The sequence below is a fragment of the Sturnira hondurensis genome, unplaced genomic scaffold (genome assembly GCF_014824575.4).
Source record: "Sturnira hondurensis isolate 20B ecotype Veracruz unplaced genomic scaffold, ASM1482457v3 Scaffold0022566, whole genome shotgun sequence".
Lineage (NCBI taxonomy): Eukaryota > Metazoa > Chordata > Mammalia > Chiroptera > Phyllostomidae > Sturnira > Sturnira hondurensis.
The window spans coordinates 9,242,593-9,270,326 of NW_028095197.1; the positions used below are offsets into that span (position 1 = coordinate 9,242,593).

At 53.4% G+C, this 27,734-nt stretch overlaps 3 protein-coding genes across 3 annotated transcripts in view; 2 read left to right on the top strand and 1 right to left on the bottom strand.

Annotated features, from left to right (window-relative positions):
* Window positions 1–1,308: 1,308 nt before the first annotated feature.
* ALDH1B1 (aldehyde dehydrogenase 1 family member B1) lies at window positions 1,309–6,472 on the top strand. The gene is made up of 2 exons (XM_037035954.1): window positions 1,309–1,618; window positions 3,708–6,472. The coding sequence occupies exon 2, from the start codon at window positions 4,003–4,005 to the stop codon at window positions 5,269–5,271; it is 1,269 nt and encodes a 422-aa protein (XP_036891849.1). The 5' UTR covers window positions 1,309–1,618; window positions 3,708–4,002; the 3' UTR covers window positions 5,272–6,472.
* A 4,402-nt stretch (window positions 6,473–10,874) lies between these two features.
* Window positions 10,875–26,959, bottom strand: IGFBPL1 (insulin like growth factor binding protein like 1). The gene is made up of 5 exons (XM_037035818.1): window positions 26,475–26,959; window positions 18,043–18,152; window positions 17,010–17,126; window positions 14,981–15,134; window positions 10,875–12,987 (listed from the first exon to the last, which is right to left on the bottom strand). The coding sequence occupies exons 1-4, from the start codon at window positions 26,920–26,922 to the stop codon at window positions 14,985–14,987; spliced, it is 825 nt and encodes a 274-aa protein (XP_036891713.1). The 5' UTR covers window positions 26,923–26,959; the 3' UTR covers window positions 10,875–12,987; window positions 14,981–14,984.
* LOC118979644 (stimulated by retinoic acid gene 6 protein-like) overlaps window positions 26,828–27,734 on the top strand; it is a 40,236-nt gene continuing 39,329 nt past the window's right edge. The window contains exon 1 of the mRNA XM_037035817.1: window positions 26,828–26,909. The gene's annotated coding sequence lies outside the window, so the exon portion shown is untranslated. The remainder of the gene's footprint in view (window positions 26,910–27,734) is intronic.

The window sequence follows — 27,734 nt, forward strand, 5'->3', positions numbered from 1 at the left end:
ATCATTGTGTTTTAAAATATAAATAAATAATTGAACTAAAAAATTAGGACAAAAGATTTTTTGTTCCTGAAAGTTTGGGCCAAAACTGTGGGTGTGCCTTATACACAGAAAATATGGGTAGTACAAAGAACCCATTCTGTCAAGAATGGGTGTGGACCAGAGAGAGAGCAGGCCCTTCAGGACTAACTCCCAGAACAAGGTGGACACAGCCCATGGCACCACTACTGCCTGAGGCCACCTCTGGAGCCCTGTAGGTCAAGACACACACTTGCAGCCACAATTCAGACAGCAGGTAGCCGGAGTCAGGCTGCAGCCACGGAAGCCACCCCACACCCAGGAAGCTGGGGGAAGGACAAGGAACGCGAATACAGAAAACGCTCACGTTTCTGCCGCCATGCCAGTCACGTCCCAAAGGGGCAGGGCTATACCCTCCACCTTGCGCACCTGGCAGGGCTGCTGCTGATCCGCAGCACCTAGGTCACATCCAGAACTCTAGCTGCAAACAAGGCCTGGAGACATAGCTCTTAGCTTCCCAGCCTCTCCCACGGGGGAGGGGGGGTGCAGTAGACATGGAGCGAGTGAGAGGCGTGTGAGGCTGTCCATCTCAGCGCCCTTTATGACAACAAAGGGGGAGACGAGCCGAAGCTTCCCTCCCCAGCCCTCCTGACCATGGAATTCTATGCCACCTTGGATAGAATGATGTAATTTCAGTGAAAAAAGTTCATAAGAAATCCCTAAGGAAAAACAACAACAACAAAAAAAAGCAGGCAGCAAAATAGAAGTCACCATATCATTTTACTTCAACTAAAAGAATTTTTGAAAAATGCAGAGAAAAAAAATACCAGCAAGATAAGTGGCAACTTTTTGGATGAAAGGATGGAAGGTATTATGTTTCATCCTCTTTGGTTTTCCAAGCTTTATACAGGGTGCATATATCTTTTTTATCCTGAGGACAAAATATGTACTTTGCAAATGCACTTATAAAATCTTCACAGAACTGGGAAAAAGCGGTGAAGGTGGAACAAATTGGTGACCCAAGGTAGAAAACATGTGGCGGGGGGTGGGGGTGGGGAACAAAAGAGCACAAGGAGGGGTTCATGGATGGCTACCTAATTAGGGGAGTCATGCAAGAGGGGAAAATGCAAACTATTGTATAATTGGGGTCCAGTCTCTGGGAAAGGCCCTGGGAAAGGCATGGCACTCTCTGGGTATTTGTTTCCACATCCAAACAAGCGCCTTAGAACACCAGATCTGAGCAGCATAGCTAAGGGGAGGAGCACGCCTACGTGGTGCAGTTACCCTGGGGCAGTGAGTTGCAGCTGAGCCAGCCCACCCGAAACCTACGCCTTCCACGCCTCGAAGTGGGGAGTAGCCTTGACCTCCAGGCCAAAATTCTTCAGTGCCCCCAGTGTAAACAGGGCCTCATTGGCTGCTGAGCCTCTGAAAGGTGCGGAGGTGGGACCTGCGGCGAACGCCAAGGGGAAAGCTGGACTAACCCGAGAGTTGTTTGAACCTGCAACCCAGCGTGAGCCGGAACCTCCACCGGAGCCTGCTCCCGAGCGTGAGCACGAGCTTGTGCCCAAGCCTGCACCTGAGCGTGAGCCTGTGCTTGCAGCAGGTAATGACTACCCTTCTCTCGAACCGCCCTGGCAGCCTGCAGCTCGCGTCCGTATGTTGGAGGCTTCCTCTCTGAGCCTCGGCTTACACATGTGGGGGCGGGTCTTTTTGCCTAGCTGAAACTGTAGGACCTCACCCATCTCCCCGCACCCAAGTCCCGAGGTGGCACCCGAGTGCCCTGGGGACGCTGTCCTCCTCTTCTCCGCACAACTTTAGGATTAGCTGGACCTCAGTGCTCGAGCCCACCAGGCCCAATTCAGCAGCAGGGCCAGTGACGGTGGCCGATGGTTGAGAGGCCAGGATGTGCGCCCCTCCATCCAAAAAGGGTGAGGGTGGGCACCTCCTGGTCCTGGCTCAATGGCCCAGAAGTTCTGGCTTGGCACAGGGGTCACTAATACAGGGAACCAAATAAATTGCCCATGGTCAGGAGGAAATACAAAGCTAGGACTGTGGGAATCTGCACTGAGGCTCCTCTTCTGACTTGCTGTGGTGAGTCCCTGAACCACTTTGAATCCCAGCCTTCTTCTAGAGGGGGGCTTACCACCCGCTCCAATTGCCCCAGGGCTGCTAGGAGTTTCTCTGAGTTAACTGCCCAGAAAACGGCCAGCAAGCTGTAAAGCCTGGTGCCCCAGTGAGCAGGGGTCTTCCTCCTTGCACACGGTGGTGCCTGGACAGACCCCACAGAGGGCACTGGTGTGGGAACAGCCTTGGCATAAAAGATTTCCCAACCATGGTCTGTGAGCACTTCTCCCACCTGTTTAGCCTTTCCACCCCCCCACCGCCCCCCCAACCCCCCGGCCTGGTGACTCCTCCTTACACCCATCCCAGCAGACTCCTCCTCCCTCCTCAGATCCGGGTCTGCTGGTCCCAAGGCTGCTTCTGCCCAGCATATGGCAGAGCCCGGAGCAGAGTGGGACCCTAGTGCACCCTGATAGGTTTGCTGGCTCGACTTCCCTGCAAAGGAGGGCTTCCCTGGGCAGCACTGATTTGTGTAGAGCTGAGGACCTGGTTGGGGTGTTTTTCTGGATGAGTTCTTTGCTCCTCTCTATGCCCAGTGGCAGAGGGTAGGGGGGTGGGGGTGGGGGAGAGCCAGGCAGGTTCAGTTCCCTTTTGCTATTGGGTGGGGCAAGACTCCAATGAGACAGTAAAGGTGAAGTGCTTGCTGTCCAGGATGGGCAGTGACTGCGGCAGTGAATCTAGGAACTATACACCATTTACATTTCACTGAATACATTTTATATACTGTTTAAATTTTATAGCTGCTGTTTTAATCAGGTCTACATCGTTTTCAGAGTGGTAGGCAAGAAATGAACAGGCCCTTCTTTCCAGCTGCTGCTGGACTTATTCTGCACCCCAGGGGAACTGAGAGCGGGGGCAGGGCTAGGCCATTTTCTGAGGGTGCCGTCAACTCAGATGTCCTGGGTGGAGGGCAGAGGGCTTTATTACACACAGCCCCTTCCCACATAGCCCCATGAGGCATTTTGCCTGTGAGGCACCTGAAGCACAGAGGTGATGAGAAGCAAGCCCCTGTGTAAGAGAACAATTCTGTTTCTGAGTCTTTTTGGTTTCTGCTTCATTCTTAGGTCTGTTGAACAGCCTTTGTGGACATTTATGTAGCAAGCATGATTCTTGGCAGCAGGGCCATGGCGATGAACAGAACAGGGGGAAAATTTCATTCTTCATGGAGCTGATGTTTTACTGGGGAGAGGCAACAGTAAACATACAAGCTTGTAAAGATGGATGCTGTTTGGTGTGTCAGCTGGGGAAAAGTATAGCATGGTGCAGGGGGTAGAGAGGGCTATGGCTGAAGAAAGCTGTGATTTTATCAAGCGTGGCCAGGGAAGGCCTTGCCAAGGAGGTGACTTTGGGGCAAGGACCCAGAAGAGGTGAGGGCGTGAGCCAGAGGGTAGAGGGGACGCGATGGAGTTAGGCCAGAGGGTTCTTCAGGGTCTTCGTGCACCTTACAACCCGTGTTTTTTGAGGTGTCACCCGTTAGGCTCGGATCTTGGGACATCTGAGCTGGTGGGCCTTTAGGGGCCCCCCTGAGCCCCTCTCACCTGTTCACCCCAGTTCCTCCTGTCCCTCTCCAGAGCAGTCAGCATGCAGCGCTTCCTGGTGCCCTGGCTGCTTCGCTTCCGAGGCAGGGCTGCCCCATACTCTTCAGCAGCAGCCCTTCCGAGCCCCATCCAGAACCCGGACATTCGCTACAACCAGCTCTTCATCAACAATGAGTGGCAAGACGCAGTCAGCAAGAAGACCTTTCCAACAGTCAACCCCACCACGGGAGAGGTCATCGACCATGTGGCCGAAGGGGACCAGGCTGACGTGGACCGGGCCGTGAGAGCAGCCCGCGAGGCCTTCTGACTTGGGTCTCCATGGCGCCGGATGGACGCCTCCGAGTGGGGCCTCCTGTTGAACCGCCTGGCTGACCTCGTGGAGCAGGATCTCATCTACTTGGCCTCATTGGAGACCCTGGACAATGGGAAGCCTTTCCAGGAGTCTTACGTCTTGGACCTGGATGAGGTCATCAAGATGTACTGGTACTTTGCTGGCTGGGCCGACAAGTGGCACGGCAAGACCATCCCCACGGACGGCGAGCATTTCTGCTTCACCCGGCACGAGCCCATGGGTGTCTGTGGCCAGATCGTCCCGTGGAACTTCCCCTTGGTCATGCAGGGATGGAAGCTCGCACTGGCCATTGCCACCGGCAACACCGTGGTCATGAAGGTGGCCGAGCAGACCCCCCTTTCTGCCCTGTACTTGGCCTCCCTCATCAAGGAGGCAGGTTTCCCCCCTGGGGTGGTGAATGTCATCACGGGCTACGGCCCCACGGCCGGAGTGGCCATTGCCCGGCATATGGATGTTGACAAAGTTGCTTTCGCTGGCTCCACCAAGGTGGGTCACCTGATCCAGAAGGCAGCCAGAGACTCCAACCTCAAGAGAGTCACCTTAGAGTTGGGCGGCAAGAGCCCCAGCATCGTGCTGGCCGACGCCGACATGGAGCACGCCGTGGAGCAGTGCCACGAAGCCCTGTTCTTCAACATGGGCCAGTGCTGCTGTGCCGGGTCCTGCACCTTTGTCGAAGAGTCCATCTATGATGAGTTTCTCGAGAGGACAGTGGAGAAGGCTAAGCAGCGGAAAGTGGGGAACCCCTTCGAGCTGGACACCCAGCAGGGGCCCCAGGTGGACAAGGAGCAGTTCGAACGAATCCTGGGCTACATCCAGCTTGGCCAGAAGGAAGGAGCCAAACTTCTCTGTGGTGGGCAGCGTTTTGGGCAGCGTGGTTTCTTCATCAAGCCCACAGTCTTTGGGGACGTGCAAGATGACATGAGGATCGCCAAGGAGGTGATCTTTGGCCCTGTGCAACCCCTGTTCAAGTTTAAGAATATCGAGGAGGTGATAAAGAGAGCCAACACCACCAGGTGCAGCCTGGCCGCTGCCGTGTTCACCCGGGACCTGGACAAGGCCCTGTACTTCACGCAGGCACTGCAGGCCGGGACAGTGTGGGTGAACACCTGCAACATTGTCACCTGCCACACGCCCTTCGGAGCCTTCAAGGAATCCGGCATTGGGAGAGAGCTGGGGGAGGATGGGCTGAAGGCCTACACGGAGGTGAAGACGGTCACCATCAAGGTCCCGCAGAAGAACTCATGAGGACATCCATCGAGGGGACCTGATGTCAGTCCAGGGGTCCCACAACTACCAACTGGTGGTCACCAGACTTTTTTTAGCCATGGACCCCCTTTATTCATTCCAAAAGAACTCTTAGAACCTCAACTAATGAAACCAAATCAGAGTTCCCCTAGTTAAAGCCAGGATGAATGCTTGGCTCAGCCCTGTCCCTCTGTGCTCCAACCCCAGTGCCCTCGGAGGCCCTGAATTACTTCCAGGAAACCTTAAGAGTCACTGGACGGTGGATTAAGAACCACTGATCTGGACTTGTAGTTCTTCCTGCTGATCCAAGGGCTTTCTAATGGATGCACCTGCTGCCGTAGTAGATGGGACCTGCGAGTAGAAGGCAGTGGGAGCTCTGATGGACGCCAGATCTCGTCTCCATTCTCATTGACTTAACCTAAAGATCAAGGGTGCCTTTCCTTTTCTAAGTACCGGTTGTTGGCTTTTTTGCTTGCTTGCTTGCCTGTCATCGTGCTACTGATTTACTTTAATTTGAGGGAAGGAATTGACCCAGAATGAATTTACGTGTCCACTCCTTTACAATACGCTCGAACAACCCAAATATCCATTGACTACCGAGTGGACAAGCAAATGTTTCCCTGGTTGTTCCATATACTTTTCAGCCATAAAGGGGGATGAAGTGCTGCCATGTGCCGCGGCATGGGTGGTCCTGGAAGACGCTGTGCTGAGTGAAGGGAGACAGCCGCACAGGGCCACATACTGTGTGACTCCATTTACGTGACATACCAGAAGAGGCAAATGCACAGGGACAGAGAGTGGTGTACGGGTGCCAGGGTGCAGAGGAGGAGGGAATGGGGAGTAACTGCTAGTGGGTACGGGATTTTTGGCGGAGGAGGTTTTAAAATGCTCTGGAGTTGGATAGTGGTGATGGCCGCGCAGCTTTGCAAATGTGGTGAAAAGCGCTGAGTTGGATACCGCGTTTTGCCATGGATAACGAGCACCCACGTTTCTGTGCATGTTATACATGGGATTGTTATACCCATTATTATACTCATGGTGCGTAGTCATCGTACTCATGTGTAATGTGTATCCTTATTTTTCCCACAAAAGTTTAGGTGAAAAATTGTGCATTGTACATGGAATAGGAAAGGATGAATTTTATTGTATGTGAATTGATTTTGATTACAACTTAAAATTAGTAAGCTCACACATTCTGTTTTCAAATCCACTTTGTGTCAATATTCTCTTAGTGCTGAATGTTTTACAGAGTCCTAGAGATGGAGGGGGCCCAGGTTGTCATCTGGTCAACCTCCAGCCAGGTGCAATAGTCCCCCCACAGTATTTCTCGTTTTGTTTTTGTTTTCTCTTGGCAGGCTGGGTGGCAAGGTGCCACTTTAGGACCCGCAGAGAAAAGTCTGGTTCCTGTGTCAGATCTCATTTCAAGACTTCTGCTGGCATTGTCTCCCAGCCTCTCTACCAAAACACTGTCCCTGAAGCCACACCCAGTATCAGGGCCATCCTGACATGCTGGGATTCCCAGGGGTTCAAACCTGAGAGGTCAGTATGGTTACTGTTAGTCTTCATCTCCCATTAGATGGGAATAACTCCAAGCCAGCAGGCCCCAACACCTGAACAGGACGCCGAGGCCCTTTCTCCCTTTCACCTTTCTGTCACGTTAATAACGAATCACCCTGCTTTTAGGGCCACTCGGTCTGGTAAGTGCACATCCCCAGCATCTCTTTGGCAGCCTGTTGTCTGCCCTAGGCTTCAAGATGATTTTGTTCAGTATTTGACCTTGCAGTTGACCTGAAACTGCTTTTGGGGGATTCTGAGTCTGGTCCCTTCGTCTCTCCTTCCCAAGACCTCCTTTTTATGTCATTTGTCTAAGGCTGGGGTGACCCTGACTGTCCCTGCAGTGCACCTTTTGTCTGCTTCTCAGAGCAGAGGCCATTGGCACTTTGCATAGTCGTGAGAGTTCCTTTTGAAACAGAGGAACAGGAGTGAGTAGGTGGGCGAAAGCGGGTCTCTGATGACCATCAAGCAACATCCCAGTGTTTTAACAAATGCACTGCTCATTAACTTCTCAGTGCTTCTAAACCAAGTGACACTTGGTACAAGGTGTCCCAGTATAGGTTGGGACAGGGAACAGACATTCTTCCAGGTCTCTTATTTTGATCCCTGACATTCTGTGACTGAGGGGACACACAGGTCAGATTCCTGGTCAGCTCAGCCCCCTGGGCCTCCTCTGCACTCATCACCATGGCTCTGGATACAGAGCTCCCCGTGTGAGCAGGGAGGGTGCACTGGGACTCCTTTCCTGCAGACACTGCCTGCAGGACTTCACTTACACATGGATGTTGCACCCTGGGGCACCTACACATTCCAGCGCACTCGCTCCAAGCTCTACTCTGCCAGACGCTATCTGTGCCAGGTGCCTCTGCCCGCTGCTGAAGCCTCATACAAAGCAATAGAAGAGGTAGTGGCCCTGGCCGATGTAGCTCAGTGGATTGAGCGTGGGCCCTCGAACCACACGATCGCGGTTCGATTCCCAGTCAGGGCACATGCCTAGGTTGCAGGCCAGTTCCCAGCAGGGGATTCACAAGAAGCAACCATACATTGATATTTCCCTCCTTCTCTCCTTCCCTTCCCCTCTAAAGATAAATAAATAAAATCTTTTAAAAAAAAAGAGGCAGTGGGTGACCTCTTTGTTTTAGATGAAGAAATGGAGGCTGAGAGGTTTTGCATGAAGTTCATTTGGACCCAATTTCCCATGTGCGTACACTGTGGGCCAGAGAGGGGTCAAACTGAGAGCACGTCTGTCCCAACCTCAACTCCTGAGGAGCCCAAGGACTCAGCTTTGCTGCATCCACTGCGGCTGCTGCGTGGTCACAGCAACACTGCTTCTCTTGACTGGATCCCAGATGACAGTCCCTTTAAGGACTTTGATTTGGCTTGGCTCTGTTCTGGGTGGGAGGCTGACCTCTGGTGGCCACCTGGCTAATTAATTTGCTCAGATCATTCGTTGGTTTAAAAATAAAAGGGGGGCTTCAAGGTTCTGTCTGGCTCCAGGCAGGGTACGGGGACAGGGACGGAGAATTGAACGAGGCAGTCCCTGCCCTCTGACTTCCTTCACTTAGCGCGGTACCCTCTAGCTCCATCTGTGCTGTCGCCAGCGGCAAGATTTCATTCTTTTGTGTGGCTAATAGCACATGGTGTGTGTGCCACATCTTTCTCGTCCACTCGTCTGTCCATTGGCACTCAGGTTTGTTCTGTATCTTGGCGATCGTAAGTAATGCTGTGACGAACATAGGGGTGCACAGGTCTTTTCGAATTAGTGTTTTGGAATTCTTCAGATAAATGCCTACAGGAGAGATTGCTGGGTCACATGGTGGTCCTGTTTTTAATCTTTTGAGAAACTTCCATATTCCTTTCCCTAGTGGCTGCACCGGCCTATAGTCCCACCAAGACTACACGGGGTTTCCCTTCCTCCACATCCTCACCAGGCACTTCTTAATATTATTCTACTCGATGAAAAATCACAGCGGCCCACAGATGTCCAGGTCCTAAGTGGAACCAGGATGCACACTCAGGTCTTCTCTCTACTGCACCTAGCTCAGCCCAAGGGAAAGTCCCGGGGGGTGGGGGGGACACAGGACCCTTCTGGGTGAGAAGGAGGTGGCCAGGCAGAGAGAAGAAGGAAGGGTGTTCCTGGGAGAGCAGAAAGCAGGAAGTTTGTGAAAAATCTTGCAGGGTATGAAGGAATGATGGAGGAAGGGAGGGGTGGGGAGGAAAGGCCTGGGAGGGGGCAGGGGCTGGGAGTGGGGGGCAGGGAGGGCTGTACACCCTGCGAGGATGTCCACACTTTGTCCACTGGTGGGAAACAGAGTTTTGGAAGGGTCATTGGGTCATATTTTGGTTTCCAAAGCTGGCTTATTTTCAGTGGGAGGATAGGCTTGGGGTGGGGGGCAATCTGAAGCTGGAGGCCACTCAGGACACCACTCACTGCCCATGCCCGTGATGCTAACCTGAACCAGGGGTGAGGATGGGTGGGAGATCGTGGGTGACAGGAGGTGACCCCACCAGGCTGGCTGGGGTAATCCAGTGGGTGTTGGTGCCAGCACCATGAAAGGGCAGCTAGCTGGAGGAGCGGGTCTGGGGACAAGGTGGCAAGTTTATCCATTTATTCGACACTTTTTTACTGAGTGCAGACCCCTCGGTGCCCCGTGAAGCCTAGTGCCTATGTAGTAGGTGGTAGTAGGTGCTCCGCAGAGGTGTGTGGTGGGTGGAATTAGGAACGGAGACGAGAGGCTTCTCTCCCCCGACCCCCACTCCCACCGCCTGATAGTCATGACTTTCACTCTTCTTGGTGGGAATGGGGGGCGAAGTTAGGGAGGAGGAAGGAGAGATGCAGGTAACTCCTCAGCCCCTGGATGCAGTGGAGGCTGACCTCAGAGGTGGTCCTGGTGTGGTGGTGGGGGAGGTCTCACTGCAGAAAGCCCTGCCCCATGGAGCCGAGGGAACGCAAGTCCTGGTATCCAGTTCTGCCCTGGGTGGTGGGTTCCCAAGTTCTGAATTCATTATTGAGCCGCAGACACCAGGGCACTTTAGTTTCCCTTAATTAATTAAAATATCACATAATCATCTCTCTCTCTGATTTAATGTTCAAGAGGCCCTGGCGAAGGCTGGGAGTGAGGAAATTCATTAGAGGAGATTGTTCACTGTCGACTGACTTGCTCATTTTTATTAATTTTCCCTGCGTCATCCATCCCTGAGGGGACAGAGGAGGGCAATGTTTTTTTAAAAACATAGGATTAAATTCACCATAAAATCTGACCAAAAATCTGTTTCCACTAAAAATCAGCCTTTTCTAGTTAAGGTGGGAAGTGGGTCCATTTGGGCTTGGACACTGGCTTTCAGATGATCTCCCTCGAACCTAGTTATAACTCAGCTGACAACAGAAAACTGAGATTCAGGCTGCCTACTGCTTACGGCATCAAGTCCAGCCTCTTCTAGTGGCATTCGGGGGTGTGGCCTAGCCCCCCACCACAGACTTGCCCCTACAGCTCCCAAAAGCACAGTGGTTCCTACGCCCTGTTCACAAACAAAGCCACACTTCTCCACCCCTGCTGCTTTTGTGTGCTGCTTTCCTAGCCGAGAATCCCTATCCCCACGCCATCCCAGCTCAGATGCTTCCTCTCCTCCTCTTCCAGGAAGTCTTCCCTGATCTTCCCCTTCTCTGATCACAAGGCAGACATTTTGTGCTTCCTCGGAAAGACAGTGACATCATCCCACTCATCCTCCACTCAAGTCTCACCAGAGTGCAGGTCTAGTGAGTGAATTAAACCCTAGGATGCTCGTACTATGGGAAACCCAAGTTCAGGGAGAGTGAGGGGAACCGTGCCAGCAGCAGACAATTAGGACCAGTTAATAACCACACACAGGGTGACCGGGCGGGGCTGTGACAACAGCGCAGGTGGGAGGTGAGGAGGACATAGGCGACCAAAAAGGGGCAAGAGGCATGGGGGTGACAAAGCACCAGTGGAACCTGGGCCAGCAACAGAGACCACAAAGACTGTCCTTAAAAACATTTATTGCTGGGGGGCAGGGTCATATGCGGGGGGCAGGGTCATGTGACGTCATCACGTCTGTGAGTGTAGGGTGGCAGCACAGGTTCTCTGGGGAATTGTGTTTCCAGACGGTACCAGCCACAGCACAGGTTCCTTCAGCCTGCGCAGAAGCCCGGGGACTCACAGGGCTGAGACGTCGTTAAGGTGGGGCAATCACGTTTTTGGTTTTGGTGAAAATGTCAGACAGGGTAACATTTATGTTATTTTTGCACGTAATTATGATGGTAAACCCAGCCTCGAGCAGTCTTCGTGCTGGGCTCCATGCACCCTGCTCTCTGGCTCTACACCCAGCTCTTCGATTTCGAGCAGGCAGATCTGAGGGGACGTAACTGATTTCGTTAAGTGTGTGTATTCACAGATGCACGCTGTTCTGCTACCTTCCCCAGGGCCTCAGCATCCCTATTTCTCCTGAGTGTCTGCCCACCCATTAGAGAGGGAGGGGGTGCTGAGTGGAGAGGGGCTGTGAGCAGGATCCCCAGCAGCTCCAACCTCCAAACAGAAAGAGCTTCCACTTTGATCAGTTTCAATTCTAATTGTATTCAAAGAAGGGGTTCCAATGTTTTAAACTCTGAAAACTACCCACCTAGTTTCATTCCTTGCTTATTGAAAGGAGGAAACCGGGGTGCAGAAAGCAAAGGGGACTTGGGCGGGGTCGCACAGCAAGCCAGGGCCGAGGTCCCAAATGGGCCTCATGGCTCTAGAGTCCCAGGTCATTCTCCTGCTGTGCAGTGTGTCAGGGTGACACTGTCCCAATATTCCAGAGGTGGGACCGCCAGCCTTAAAGGCAGGGAATGCAGTTCCAAAATGGACCCCAAAATGGCATGCCCACCCCAGGCAGCATGAGGTTGTGCTTCAGAAGTAGAGGTGGGCCTGGACAAGAATCCTTGAAACCCGTGGGACGGGCCGCCCCTTCCTTCATGTGGTTACGAGCTCGTCCTGAGAAGCTGCACCATGCAGTGGGAAGAGCCCTTCTCAGAGGCCTGCAGACCTCGGGCAAGTGCTTCACTCTCGGGGCCTAGTTTCCTCATCTGCAAAGGGGGAGGTGCACCAGTATGTGCCCCCACTGCTACCTGGGAGCTGGGAAGTGGCCACAGATGGCTTCGTGAACTTTAAGGACTATCCGCATGTGAGATCCCAATTTAAAAATTTTTAATTGCCTAGGATATCTATTTTTTAAAATCCCAGATATCAAATATTTTCCTTCTTTCTTTCCTCATTAAAAAAAGAAAGCAAGCCACATTCCTGGTTGAGGTCAAAACATTTCTACATAAAACATGTTCTATCACACTCTGTTCCATCCCCCAGAGGGAGCGCGGCCGGGCCTCCACTGCCCACTGGGTGAGGGGATGCTGGGCTTGTTCGCAAGTGGACATCCTGGTCCCCAGACGCCCAGCCACAGGGCCCCTGAGTCGGGTAAAGTGTTTCTTTAAGATGAGAAACCAGCAGGGAGAAAGGAGCTACAGCCAGCTGTCTGTACCCGAGTATGAAGCAATAGCCCTTGTTTTTGAGGAAGCACCAGTTTAAAAAGGACGCTCAGATCACACTTCCCACATTTTATCCACAGGGCCATCCTACTCCAGCATGCAGGGCTGGAAGGGCCACAGGTAACATCCAGTCCAAATGCCACATTTGCAGGAGACGAGACCAAGACCCAGCGAGGGGAAGGACCTGTCCAGGTCACACAGCAAGTCAGAGGTCAGGTGGGGGACAGCAGGCCCCCCACTCCCTGCCACAACACATACTCACTCGGTCGCAGAGCCCCACTGATCAGCCGCAGACGGATGAGGTAGAGTCGCAGCTACCGCGTGCCCCGTCCAGCCCTTTCGAGTTCCCAGTGTACCATGCCGTGATCTTCCCCGGGGGGAGCAGTTAGAAAAAGAGTTCTGATGGAGCAATTCACTTCTAAAGTATAAAAAACCACATGCAGGCCATTTCCCCAGCGTTTGCCCTGCTAAAAACCACATCTGCATGTGAATCTAGTTTGCATCTAACTTTGAAAAACACACAAAAGGGGTCTTCTACAAACACGGTTTCTCTAACTTGCCCCGGAGCAAAACGATGTAGGACTTGACTTTTCCGTCATCCTGTGATCAGCGTTTCTGAGAGCCTGGGAGGGAAGTGGGAACAGAGTTAGGGGAAAGGAGACTGCTCTGTCACGGTCAACTGCTTGGTGAGTAGAAGGCACGGGAAATGACCCTTAACTTTAAATCTCCGCCGGGCGAGGAGCGCTGTGGCCATGACCGGGGCCCTGGGGGCCCAAGGAGCACGTGCACAGCTGGCGGGTGGACGTTTCAAGGACCCCAACTTACTATGAGGAAAAACTTCCAGACACTGGAAAACCCAGAGACAGCTCTTGTGGTAGTGAGCACTGCTTCTCTGGAGGTATGCAAGCAGGGGCCGGCCTGTAGTGCACCTCGCAGAGGGAACTCGGGAACTGGGAGGTGCCCATGCTCTTAAAATTCCATGGCTCCCTTTTGAAAACTCATCTATGATGGACTGTCCAGAAGAAAAACCTAGTAAAATTTCTGGTTTTTTAAATAGAATATATACATATTTATACTTATACTTAAAAACTATATATACTTAAAACATGGAACATATAGTCACACACATACATGTATGCACATACACATATGTACGCACATACAGGCATACAAGACAAAAAGTCCCAACACTTGACTTTCTGTTATATATTTATCAGAATAAAACAGAAAGGCGAGCACCAGGGCACTATAAAAGCCGTCCCCAAACTGCATTTCTATTGGGTGAGTTCACTGCATTTTCCCCCTCAAACCCCCGGCCCCTGAGGGGACCACAGCACAGTCTCCCTTTGTCTCCTCAGCTCTAAGCTGCTTGACTCGCCCCACACTTGCGCACGCCCCGTGTTTCCTTGGCTCTGTGTTCCTTGTAGTTTAATGGCGTTCACTTTTCTGTTTTCCCTGCATCCCCTACAGACCTGATGTAAGGCCTTGGGCACAGAAAGTGCCTAGCAGTAGTGGCTGCAGATGGAGTACTATGCATGACAACCACAGCAACATCCTTCTGCTTTTCACGAACTATCAAGCCTGCTTCTCGTTTTCCCTGCTCTATGAAGTCCTTGCCAGCAGGCCTTGGCACCGGTGCCTGTTCAGGACAGTTCTCCCACCCTGTAGGAGGCCCGGGCTTCCCTGCCTTGGGCCTCCGGGGAGAGGAGCAGACTCTACCAGCCCCTGTGCATTGGGGTGTGGCCACGGAACTTGCTTTGGCCAGTGGATGGAAGTGGCTGTGACAGAAACTTTAAATGAGACTGTATGCTTGGTGTGGACTCCTGCTCATCCCCTCTGCCACAAGAGTAGACAGGTTCCACACCAGGGCTGCTCCTCCGGCTGCATCCCTGTCATAGAAGATGACACGTAGAATGGAGCCACAGCTAACCCGCCACCTTGAGAAGGAATGTGAGCAAGCAAGAGATAAATGTTGGTAGCCATGAGCCAGCGAGGTTTGGGGATTGTTAGGCAGCAGAAGCCGGCTAACAAGGGGTCGTGTCCTAAGTTCACGGTCCACCTGTCGGCAAAGGACAGCTGCCACCCTGCTCTCTCCCAGCTGACTCTGAGGACAGGCCCACCTGGCCCAGGGAGGTGTAGAGTCTCTGCAGATGTGCTGAGAATCGCACTGTGTCGAGGACAGGGAGGCACAGCCTAGAGTGGTGGAGCTGCCGACAAGGGGGAACCAGACAGAGACGAACAGCTCATGCTCTCTTCTCGGTGGGCACATTTTCGCACGGGTGTTGAGGCCATGACAGTGTCTGCTCGCTCCAGGAGATTCTGGAGGAAATATTTGGTGCCGCCTCAGAAACAGACACGACAGGCCCTTTTTACCTTCTGGATGCCCATACATTCACAGCTCCTGCCATGCGTGCTGGGCAGGAAGCCCAGAGTGACATGGAACGTGCTAGAGATGCCACCTGCTAATTGCAGTAGGTTCCTGCTCTTGCTTTGAGCCCTTCTGGTTTTGTTGGTTTATGTGTTTTTCTTCCTTTTTATTACACATCTTATAAACCATCTCAATTTTTTGTGACACAGGTGTATACACACCCAAAATGACTTAGAAGGCGTACTTACCCTGTCACATGTGGTCATCTGGAGCTGGGAAACGAAGGAGTTTGTACACATGCAGGTCACTAACTGTCACCGTGCCACGGGACTGGGCCTCCCCCAGCTCGTTGGCCGAGTGGCACTGGTACACTCCCTCGTCTTCCTTCCTCAGAGGGCTGATCTGGAAGCACAGTGAGCACGTTCGTGTAGTTCCCTGGGGCACAGCACAACCACTCCGGTATGTGGCCTTCACGAGACCTCTGACCACTCACTCCTTTTCAGAGTAAGCGAGAGCTCACTCTGTCTTTCTTCTTGCCTCCTCAGTGTCCTCTGTCCTGGCTCTCATTTTAGTGTTTCCTCTGCATTCCTGCCTTTTATGGTGGGCTATCTAGTCCTCTTTTTTTTTTTTAAAGATTTTATTTATTTACTTTTAGAGAGGAAGGAAGGGAGGGAGAAAGAGGGAGAGAAACATTAATCACCACATCCCCAACTAGGGATCTGGCCCACCACCAGGCATGTGCCCTGACTGGGAATCGAACAGTGAGTGACCTTTTGGTTTGCAGGCTGGCGCTCAGTCTACTGAGTCATACCAGCCAGGCTGGTCCTCTTTTTGAAGGTATAGCTTATAAGGAAAATATTGCAAATTAAAAGAATAACAATCTATTGCCTAAGAAATGGCCCACAAGGGCTCCCAATGGAGGCAGCCTTCACAAATTAACACCAGAGAAAATTTTTTCCTCTGTACTTTCTCATAATAAAGCATGGGAAGGTTAAGGTCATGGGGCTCTTGGATGCTGTCCAGTCTAAAGCTCTCTTTTTTTTACAAACTGTGGACACAGAGGCTTGGGTTTGAAAAAGCCACGGACCCAACCACATTCTGAGTTTCTGAGCTGGATGCAGAAGAGTCACCAAACCTCAGAGAGGTGGTGGGGCAGTGGGGAAGACACCCCCAGGGCAGCCCAGCCTCCTGCCCCTGTAGAGCAGAGCCACACCAGCTCTCTCCTCTCTTGCTAGAATGGCTCCTATCGATCGTGGGTCCCTCTACAGATCAGGAGGGTTTATGTGCACCATCTCATTTTGAATTCCCACCAGTGGTGGACGAAGGGGAGGATGGTCATTAGCCTCATGCTCCAGGGGACTAGCAGGTAAGTCACAGACTATTAGAGTCACGTGGCCCTTGGACGCTGTCCAGTGCAAAGCCCTCTTTTTAAAACCGTGGGCACAGAAGCTCAGAGGCAGAGTGACTTGGCCAAACACGGACCCCTGTCTCATCACTCCAGGGCCCCTTCAAACACATGGCATTCCCGCAAACCTGCAGCAAGTGGCATGGAGGAGCCATGAGAGGACCCAGAGATGCCGTCCTCCCTCCTCACTGGCCGTGTGGCCTTGGGCAAGTTTCCTACAGTGGCCATAACAAAGCACCACACACCCAGTGGCTTGAAGCGACACGCACACCATCTACCCTTGCTGAGGCCGCAAGTCCAGGTAGGTCTCAGCGGGCCAAACTCACGGTGTCGGCAGGGCTGCCGTCTTTCCAGAGGCCCTTGGGGAGTGTCTGCTCTTGCCTTTTCCGGTCCAGAGGCAGTCTGCACTCCTTGGCTTGAGGCCCCTTTCCTCTGTCTTCAAAGCTAGCGATGGTGGGTCGTGTCTTTCTCACACTCCCATCTCTCTGGCTCTCTCCTGCCTCCCTCTTCCACATTTAAAGGACTCTTGTGATGACCTTGGCCCCACCCAGATAATCTGGGGTAACTTCCTTATGAAAGTCAGCTGATTAGCAACCTTAATTCCAGCTACAACCTTAACCCCTTCTTGCCATATAACAGAAAACATCCACAGGTTCCAGGCCTAGGACATGGATATCTTTCTGGGGCTCTAACTGCTACCACCGAAGATCACTTATGCTCTCAGGGGTTACACGACCTGCCTTGCTTTCCTGACAGTCTTCACAGGGTCCAGTGAGAAGCAGATAAGAAACGTGTGACATGTTACAGAAGTATCAAGGGTGCTTTGTATGGGCCAATCATAGCCAGTAGTCCTAAACAAACGGGATGCTCACCAAAATCCAGGCTGTGGCCTCGTGGTCGGAGGGGCCCCCTCGCACCTGGACAGCTATGTTGACATGGTCTCCAGGCAGGTCCTCCAGCACCTGGGTGCCCTCAGGAGACTGTGTGACCTGAAGAGGACAGGAGAACCAGGAGGGGTTTAGTGAAAGCATTTCCGGGTACATGCCACCCCACAGACACCTTCACTGTCTTCATCTTCCCGCTGACCTGAAGGCCAAAACCCTAGCAGCCCTTGCTCCTACTGAAATGTGTGTCGCTTTTAAACGCTAAATTATGTGCAGACAGCACACCCCGACAGACAGCAAAGATGTGGACGCCCCCACTGCCTCACGGAAGCAGTTCAGAATGCCACGGCCCTTGTCGGGGCTGTTGCGACAAGGGGACAACGTCTGCTGTGACCCATGCTAGTCTCTCAAATACTGATGGATCTGCAGGAGGATCTGGTTTGGGGACAGGACTGGGTTACCTGCCACCACCCAAGTCTTTCTAAAGCCCAAACCTGGTGAGGCAGCCTCTAACTTCATCCCAGCTGGTCCAAGCTAGATAACCAGCAGAACTTTCCGGACAGCTAAGTGGCCAAGAGAGCAAACGCCACAGGAACGATGGCAACTGCCCTTCTCCGGGGACAGCTTTTGGAGGAAAGTTTTGTAGCATAAACCTGGAGGCAGAGGGATGGTATATATAACAGGGGTGTCCAACCAGCAGCTCAACACAAAATTGTTAAGTTTTCTTAAAACATTATGAGATGTTTTTGTGATTATGTGTCTCAATGTATTTAATGTGTGGTCCAAGACTGCTCTTCTTCCAGTGTGGCCCAGAGACACCCCAACCGAAAGGCTGGACACCCCTGTAAGATATCCTTTTAAAATCCTCTGGTCCACACAAAAAATATACACAGAAACACTTAGAAGAAAACATTTACACCTCCCCCCCGCCCCCGTCTCTCTCTCTCTCTCTCTCTCTCTCACACACACACACACACACACACACACACACACACACACTCGAGTTCTTGGCTGTAAGTACCTTCCTCCATGTGATGACTGGGGGCGGTGCAGCCCTCACCTCACAGGACAGGTGCGCCTGTGCCCCGGTGACGTTGCGAACACTTCGGGGTGGGATGATGACCACGGGAGCTGGGCGACAGGACAAGGAAGCACAACCATTACCCTGCCAGGTCCCAAGGGCCCCACTTCTAGAATTCCCCGCCTGCGAAGAGCCTGCTGGGACAGAGCACAGTGGGAGAGCGGTGGCCGACACACGCTCTCCACCCACAGAGAACAAACTCTCAGGCAAGAAGTCGTGGAAACGCGTTTGCCTTGGACCGGAAAGGATGCCTGTGTGCTTCCTCACCCATCGCCTTTGTTCTACGAAGGGACCAGAAAACAGGGACCAGAGAGAAAAGGCAGCCACCCAAAATCACGCAGCACGTCTGCAGCAGGGCTCCGGTCTCGCTGCACTCCTCCCGGGCCCGGCTGCCATCTGCTTTCGGCTCAAGGACAGGACAGGACTCTGGGAGGGGCTGGTGTCCTTCACCAACAACAGTCTTCTGACAGATGGGCCTTTCTCCTTCCCAGAGGCGGGCGTTTCACAGAATAACACCAAGTAGAACAGTGCATCCACCCCAGAGCAGAGACCCCCTGAGGCCCTTTCAAGAGGCTCATTTGCATATCACAGACTCACAGGCTCCTCACTTGGCCTCCCCCACCCCACACACCTCCCACACTCCGGTGGCAAAACCGCTGGGCTGGAAGCTGTGTAGAGACTGGGCATCAGTGGATCTGGGCTGCCAGAGCACTGCAGAAAGGAGAGGGAGCGCGTGGGCTCACTGGCTGGGACTGGAGAGCGTGCGGGCATCTGAGTCAGAAATTCTTAGCCGATACTCCACTCTCCTCCCTCCTCTCTGGGCCTGGCATGTGCTCCGCCCACACTGGGGCTAAAAGCACCAAGTCCAGTGGCCCTCCAGTGTCTCTACCTCTGCGTGGCATGCACCCCCGAGCCCACAGGTAGGCGGCTCCCCAGGTGCAGGGCTCAGAGGGTGTGTTCTAGTCCAGGGCCAGGGCTCTGCACCACTTTTGCCTGCTGAATCGGAGCCTGCCTTGCGGCCCAGGTGCTTCCACCTGGTCTCACTTGCACAAGAAGGCAAGCTTGGCCCACCCTTGCCCCTGACCCTATGGTGTCTTGGGCAACGAGAAAATGCGGTCCTTGGGGAGGAAAATGCTGTTCGGGTCTGCTTGTCTGGAAGATGTGAACAATACCCTTGGCTTCACAGGGTCACTGAGCTGGTCTTCTCATGTGACGAGTGGGAAAGTGATGGTTTCAGTTAGCATGACACGCAAGTGGGGGTCAGGAGCAGGTCTGGTACACAGATGGCTGGGCGAGGAAACGCACGGCAAATAAAAGAGCAGGCACATTCATCCTCGAGCCAACTGACTGCAGCGAGTGTGGACTCCTGGGGCTTCCCTGGAGACTCAAGGACAGCCCAGCAAGCCGCGGCCTCGGAGAAGAAAAGGAGAACAAAGAGAGGGAGACAAAAGGCTGGAGGGAAAGGGGACGGAACAGGAGTGAAAGGACACAGAAATGAGGCTGGTCTGGCTCCTTCGCACAGACTGGGAAGCAGACTCTGTCAAGCTGGTGCCAAACACAAAAACAAAACCCAACTTTGGGAAACTGTCTTAGAGCTGCAGAGTCTCAAACAGAGAGGCCTAACTCCCCCAGATCCTGTGCCTGCGTCTATGGTGTGCTCATCGAGCCTCCACTTGCACGCCTCTGTGACAGACGGCTATGCAGCCAGGATAATGGAGCCAGGCTCTTCCATCCTTGGAGGGCTCTGCAGGTAAGAAAGCTTTGCCCTCATGGGAGCTGGACCCACCTCCCTGTGTCTCCCACCTGTTTATACCAACGCTGCCCTCTGGGTGTCCCAAGGGCCACCAGTGAGGTGGATAGAGACACTGCCCTTTCCCCCTCAGCCTGGGCAGCTCGCTCCTTCAGCGGTGCCCATCTCACTGCCCTCTAAGACCCACAACCCTGAGTAGAGCCAATGTCCCCCCAGTGAACCAAGGTCCTGGGCTTCCAACACTGCCTGATGTGCCCTGGCCACCAGCCTGGCTGCCGCAGAGAACCACGAGAGCCCTGCCCTCTGGCAAGAGCCCCACCTGCACAGACAAAAAATAGAGTCTGATTTATTCACGTCCTCCGTCCTGCCAGCGTCGCCTCCCCGAAGCCCACGCTGATCCTCAGAGGGCTCGCTGTGTGGACAGTCAGAACCACGTCTTATGCCAGGGCCTGCCGTGGGTTCCAAAGGGACACTCAATCAACGTGTTTTACTTCCATTCATGTAAAGTCATAAATTTTAAATGAGCTTTCATCCATCCCTTTCAGGCCTAAATGAATAAACCAGTAAATCACATTTCACCTTTCTCTCCTTGCATTTCCCTCTCCCGCTCTGGCAATAACTACACTTGAGAAAGCCTGTCTTGGAAATACTGTCTTTGCCACTGATTTCCCGGCAGGAAATGCCATTTGTTTTACAAAAGAACCCCCTACGCTGGATGACAGAGTGGCATTCAAATCTTTATCCTTAAATTTACATACGGTACGTTCGCTCTCTGGAGCACAGTTCTGGTTTTGACAGATGCCCACGGTCATGCAAATGCCGCCACAACGGAGACACAGAGCCGTTACCGCGAATGGTTTCCTCCTGTGTCTCTGTCACAGTCATCTGACTTTAATGTTGACACATCCGATTTTAAACTGACAATATTTTTATGCATAACAGCTCTTTACAATCAGCCATCACCATCATTGTAATACTGGTAATGATGCCACCGGCTGACACTGAGGGCCGACGCGTGCCGGGCGTGCTTCTGTCACAGGGGTTGTGCACCTGTCTGGTCTCTCCAGTGGTCCCACCAGCCGGGCAGGTGAGCCAGGCCCCCCAGCCTTAAATGGTGGGGCAACGCCATGGGCCCAGGCTCTGGCCCCAAGCTCTGTCCACACCATCTTGCCCCGTCCTTCTGTGACGCCTCCACTACTCTTCATCCTCACACCAGCCCTGCATTTGTCCCCACTTTACAAGTGAGAAAACCAAGGCTCCGAGAGGTGACGTGTGTGGAGGGACAGGGACTCAAACCCAGGGCCCTGAGTCCCTTAACGCCACACTGATTTTTAAAGTGAAACATCTGTCATTCTGTGTGGACGCCTTCCTCATGTGAGAAAGCCTTCCTTGGGGATTGTGTTGGGGGCTCCCAGGACAACCCCTGGGTTGCATGATTTGCTGGGGGGACCACAGGACCCAGCCCAGCTTTACTCTCAGCTATGATTTATTGCAGCAGAAAGAGACAAAGCAGATCAGCAGAGGGAAGAGGCACGCCAGGACTGGGGAAACCAGACGCAGGCTTCTGAGAGCCTCTCCCGGCGAAGTCACACAGGACACACTTAGTTCCCCAGCAACGGACTGTGACAACCTGTGCAAAATGCCACCTACCAGGGAAGCTCACCAGACACTCTGGGCCTGACAGTTGTTGCTGGGGCCAGTCGCCTAGGTTCCCTCTGCCTACTACGGACGGCAGTTCCAGGCTCCCAGAAAGAGAGCATATGTTCAGCTGTGCTTTGTTCAGTGCAGGCAGTGAGCCGCCACTATCGGTCCCGAAACCCTCGTCCCTAGACGCTAGCCAGGGGCCACCCTTGCACGCAGGCTCGTGTGAAGATACACAGCTATGCGCTGACCCTTTTCTGCCCAGGAATGGAAACCACCCCCAGGCCTCACCCCAAGCGAATGGCTCTTGTGAAGACACCATTAAACAGGCCACGTGTCCTCAACACCAGCAGGATGCTCCCAGCCCTACTGTCCTGGAGGGCTCATTCAAGTGTGGCACTGGGATGCTCAACGCCATGACTGCCCCAGGCAGGAGGAACCCACGTTCCAATCCTGTCTCTGCCACACCCCAGCACTATGACGTGGCCTCAGTGTCTTCTTTAAAGTGAGCCTGGCAGTCCATTCTCCCTCCCCTCCACTCTGCTCCCCATATGCTGCCAGTGAGGAAGTTACCAGGCCCTTGCCAACAGTCAAGGCTTCCACGGAGGGACCTGAGGACACGGCGGGTTGCTGCACCCTGAGGGTAGTCTCCTCGAAGATGCCTCTATTGGCCTCTGGTGAGCAGGCCTGCCCAAGGCTCCAGAGGCCGCAACCCACAGCCCTTCCTCGGGCGAGCCCAGGGCAAGGCCTTACAGTTGCCAGGGCAGCCACACTCCCGGAAGAGCCAGGGCCTCCCTTCCCACCTGCCTCTGACAGGAGTCACATGGCTCTTAAGAGAGAGGATGGTGCCTGGTCTGCTGGGTCTGTGAATGTGCCAGCTTTGTCTTTCTAGCCCTTCCTTGCTCAATACTTGTTTCCTCTGTTCATGCCAGCGACAGTCCTGGCAATGCTGGGCCAGCACAACTCTGACCATCGGGTAACAGACAACAGTTACCAGGTGTGTCCCGACAAAGGCAGCGCTGTCGGTGGGCAAAATGCACCCAGGGAGTCTCAGATGCCCGGAGCTGGGGTCACTGCCACAGGAGCTTGCTCACTGCTTCCTCCTGATCTGCAAATGAAGGTGACGACTTTGGCCCTCACCCCCCAGGGTGCAGGGAGAGAATGGGTGGGGCTGCATTATTAAACCTGCGGGTCTGCACAAATGAAAGGGATCAATGTCATTATTATAGTGTGTGGGGATCTGACCCCCTGCCCCATCAGCTACGTCCTTGATGGCTGGAACGAACAATCTTCCCACGTGCCTCTGAGATTTCTTCAGAGTTAATGGCGCTAGGGAAAGAGAGAATATTAAAAGCCATCCCCCAGGACCCCATCTACCTGTAGGAAAGGGCGCACCACCAGAGGGTTGACTGATCAACGCACTGAGCAGCCCTGATAATTTATGCTAATCGTCATGTTACAGCGAGGGAGAAACGGCTCAGTCCTGCTCCCTGCAGCCTGCGCCTCAAACCCCTCCCTCGGCATGAAAGGCTTTTGAGCAGGAGACCCCCCCCTCCTTTGTCCCTCTCACAAAGTGGCATTCACCGCCTCTCCTGGTTACCTGGTAACACATGCTTCACAAAGACCGATTTCTAAGTGGAGCTGGAATTTCAACCAAGGGAAATTTTCTAAGATTCAGGATCTCAAGAGCTCACAGAAGCTTCGGGGGCTCAGTGGCCCGGTGGGCACTGACATGGGACCCTGTTCCTATGTAATTTCACACTCAGAACAGGACATCAACCTGCTGTTTGCAGGATCCCAAAGTCAGCAAGTGACCACAGGGCATAGACAGAACAACACAGCCTTTTAAAGTAATGACAGCGGTAACAACTTAATGCCAGGCTACCTGACAGTTGAGAAAGCAAACTAAGAGTTTAGGATGGAAGGGAGCTTCGCCCCTGAGCCTGGCACTAAATTGCTAGGGGCCTCAGTTCCTGGTGGCTGCCCAGCAGGCCCACAGCCCACAGCCACCACAGGACCCCTTTGCTCTGAGTCTCGGTTCACACTGTGCCTCTCCCCAACCCCCTCAGCCCAGGAACGTTCCCCTCGCCCTTCAAGGCTCTTCTCATGTGCCTCCCCTTTGTAATGCTACCCTGTTCCTCTCAGGAACCATCACCCAGCGTTAAACAGAGGAACCAGCCAGCCACCTTGGGGGGAAAACTGGAAGGTAGATCCGGCCTGAGAAACTCTCGAGACTCAAGAGCAGCCAATCGGCGGCACCTTCCGAATGAGGTTGCCAGAGGGCTACAGGTGCCCAGCCCTGCTTGAGAAGAGCCAGGAAAACCCAGGCTGGAGCCCCAGCTCTGCTGGGGAACAGCCAGGTGGCTCCAGGAGACTGCCCCTGCCCCCACCCTACATGCCTCAGCTTTCCCTTCTATGTAATGGGAGTGAGACCCGGCCGGAGCAGTTGTAAACATCGAGCAAGAAGATGGGATGCAAACGCAATTTCCAACAGTAAAGAATGAATTATTCATATGTGGGAACATAGTGGGTCTTCCATAAATGTGTGTTGATCAGAGGATTACTTGCATTCGGCGTTTTGGGTCTTTTCAGAGCAGAGGAGGAAATTTAAGTCTGAAAACTGTTTCCAAATGCTCCTGAGAGGCACATGTGAGAACACCCCGCACTGGGTGGAACTTCACACGTATTTACAGACGCCTCGCTCCGCTCAAGTCAGGAGTTCGCACAGTTGTAGGAGCAGGTGAGGCGCCAAGGAGGGGTGTTTTATCGCCAGTATTGAAACAGAACAGCTGCTGCGGAGACTCAGTCTGCTTCCCTTCACCCGGGGTCCCCAGGGGCGTTGTTAAAAAGTGCTTCTGCTGTGTCCTCTAAATAGAGGATGGCCTTAGGGCAGCACAGAGCGAGGTGCCGCTTTTGCCTTAGTCACTAGCTAGGAAAGATCCCCTGTCCACAACTTCCTGATTGACCAGGACACAGGGGCAGGGGCCAGACAGACATTTCAGGACAAAAAGCAACGGGAAAAACACTGCCCAGATGATGGGAGATTCTGAGGAGGCCTGATGCCTGTCACTAATGGGATCATTAAAAGGAGCTTCTGTATGGCCTCCATTTGGCTCCCTGAACATCTTTACGCCTGGGGCCCATTCCCGAGGTGTGCCTCAGGGCCCATAGATCAGAGTGGAGGGGCTGTCACATTTACTTGTCATTTGGTAATTTTCAGTGAATTAGGGGTATGGGGTTTCCATCTGCCATCTGGCTGCACTCTGGTAACCATGGCAACCACCACCTGCCTGACTTAACTCTATCAAGTCCTGTCCCCAAAGAGCACAAAACAGAGTATAGGGGACTTGGGAGCTGGTCAGGCTGCACTGGTCACCATGGTCAGTCCCCTGCACTGCCCCCTCACTGGAGTCTGTCTGCTCCCCACAATGGCAGATTTGGCCTAAATATCTTAAACATCTTCAAGGCATCTCTCTTGGGAACAGAACACCACTCCAGGGAAGTATCATCTGAGACCATCTATGCCAGCAGATTCTGGGGACCTGGTCAGCACTTATGTATCCTGTGTGTGGAGTGAAAGTATTACCTGTCTGCAGACAAAGAGAACTGCCTGTGAATGAACTGCTGAGGAAAGCAGATTGTAAAATCGAGTGACAGAAACTAGAAAAAGGAAGGAGACAGGACTGTTTACATGCCACAGGGTAGAAACAAAGGGCCTCAACAGGGGCTCCACAGGGACTGACACAGCCCAGGGGATGGGCCAGCCCAAGGTCACTCAGGGAAACAGCAGCGCTGGGAAGGGCCAGCCAGCTCTCTCCTCCATGGGAGCCCCCGCTAGGAATAGCCAGCAGCAATTTTCCTGCACTCCAGGGAGGCCACAGCACGGAAGGGCTGCACATTGTTTCCACGTTTCTGGGACAGGAAGATCCCTGCTCCATTTCTGACAACACAACAATGCATGTCTCCTGGACACACATCTGCCCGGAGAGCCTGGGAGAAGATAATCATAGAAACTTCCCAATGCCTGTTAAGGCCTTCTCCCATCCCAAGTCTTCCTTGTTGGAGCTGAAGTCACTGCCCTGACTTAGGCAGTTAGGTCGGGCTTGGTCTACAGCTGTGGGCCAGAACCCCAAGCTGGACTCCTTGGGACTCACCCTACACTCTCCCCTGCCCCCTCCAGGCAGCATAGAAAGGGGCAGTTCTTCAAAACATAATGGTTTCTCTGGGCATCCCTTTATTAAGGTTTTGGATTATTTTTGCTTGATTTCTTACAAAGTACACATAGAGGGTGGGCAGCAATAACACTGACAACCGACTTTACTGAGATGTTAATGAAGTGTAAGTTTCTAGGTCCCAAGCAATGACTAATTTTCTATTCCTTTACTTAAAGTGGGACCTTCCAAATTGTGTAAGCCTTAGCCCCACAAAACCTGGGTCTGCCCTGAAGGCACTAAATCTTTTCAGAGCCTAGGTCTGCAAATGACTTACCCGTCCTAAGTGGGAGCTCCCTCAGGAATCCCCAGCAGGGTCCCAGCCCTGGTGCTCAGCTCCGGGAAATCCCGAGTTCTGGTTGGGAGCTCCTTCTCCTCTGGCTTCTTCAAGTTCCCTCCCTCTCCATTCAAACAACCCATGCCAGGGACTTGAACCAGTTGAGGACCTCCCACTCTCAAACTCCCAGTCTTGTGGAGGCAAACATACCAGGCCTGCGAATAACCTCATCAGCAAGTATTTAAGTACCAAAAGGGACAGCAGGCTCCCCAAATTCCCACCAGCTCACTGGCTGGTGTCTCCATGAACTTGGTAAGGGAGGGTGCAGCCTGTGAATTCCTGCCCCAGCCTCCTTCACCCCCTGCCAAATAAGAAAAACTACCTAGGCAGCTTTAGTGCTGGGAGGTGAGGAGGGACATTTTTTCGCGAATACCTCTGAGATCTAGGGTGTCCCCCCGCCCCCGCAGCACTGCCAGGTGGAAGCCCGACTTACCAAATACGCAGGGGCCGTCGTGCACCTTGTGCAGGTGGCCTGGGTGCGCGCGGGGCGCCTGCCGGGCGCGCAGGCGCAGTGCGCAGACGCTGGGATAAGAGCGGCCGTCGGAACCGCATACGGCGCCGCGCTGCGCGCACACGCAGAGCCCGGTACCCTCGGGCGCCGCCCCTGCGGCTCGGCTGGCGCACACCAGCTCGGAGCCACAGCGCGCGCCAGCGGGGCCTCCGCAGCTCGCGCCCTCCGCGCCCAAGCAGCGCGCGCAGCAACCGCACTCGTCGCGCGCCGGAATGCCGGGCGCCGGGCAGCGCGCGGGCGCGGGACAGCGCTCAGGCCGGCACGGACCGCACTCCGGGCGCCGGCCGCCAGCGTGGAGGAACCCGAGGCCGGGGGCTACCGGCGGCAGCAGTAGAAGCAGCAGTGGGAAGACCACGGGTGAGCGTGGCATGGTCCGCTCCGGGACGGCAGTAGCGCCTCTGCTTCGCTCTCCGTTCCTCGCGCGCGGCGCCGCCACCCCACCCGCCCCGCGGCCGCTGATTGGCCGGGGCTGCACCGCGGGGTGCCCGCAGACGGCTGCCGGCTCGGGACCCGAGCGGCGGGGTGGGCTCCCACCTGCCCCGGTTCGGAGCGGACGGGAACTTGCCTTAAGTCGCTATGATAGAGCCAATATTGTATACAAGGCTGGCTCCAAATATTATGCCCTTTAATCCTCTCAGAAGGATGCGCCATTTTATTTTGTAGTTTTCCAAGTTGTATTTTAAAAAAGGAATATATGGCTTAAAATTTCAGAGTTTACAAATGGATGTAACGATATAAAGAGGGTTTCCCTTCTCCCGTGTCGCAATTCCCCAGCCCGGTCTCAAGAGGGCACTCGTTATCAGGTTCTTGGTGTACCTTTACGGAATTTTGCTTGCCTATAAAAAGCATATAATCATAAAGCCCCTCTCTTTAAACATATACACACGCGCAGTAACGTGCCGTATACATTACTCTGTGCGTGGTTTTCCCACCTATAGTATTCCCCAGTTTCACGCCTGACATCGGCCCCTTTTACAATCAGTGGGGCATTAATTATTTCCCCTCACTCTTTAATGCTGTGTGAAGTCGTGATGCATCTTATGGTTAGGGGTGATTTGAATGAGTTACGGTGATCTATTTAGGATTGGCTTCGGAATTTTAAACTTTGCACAGCATTTAATTGCACAAATGTGCATTTATTCAACCAGTTGTTTTTGGTCCTTTTGTTACTACAAGTAATGT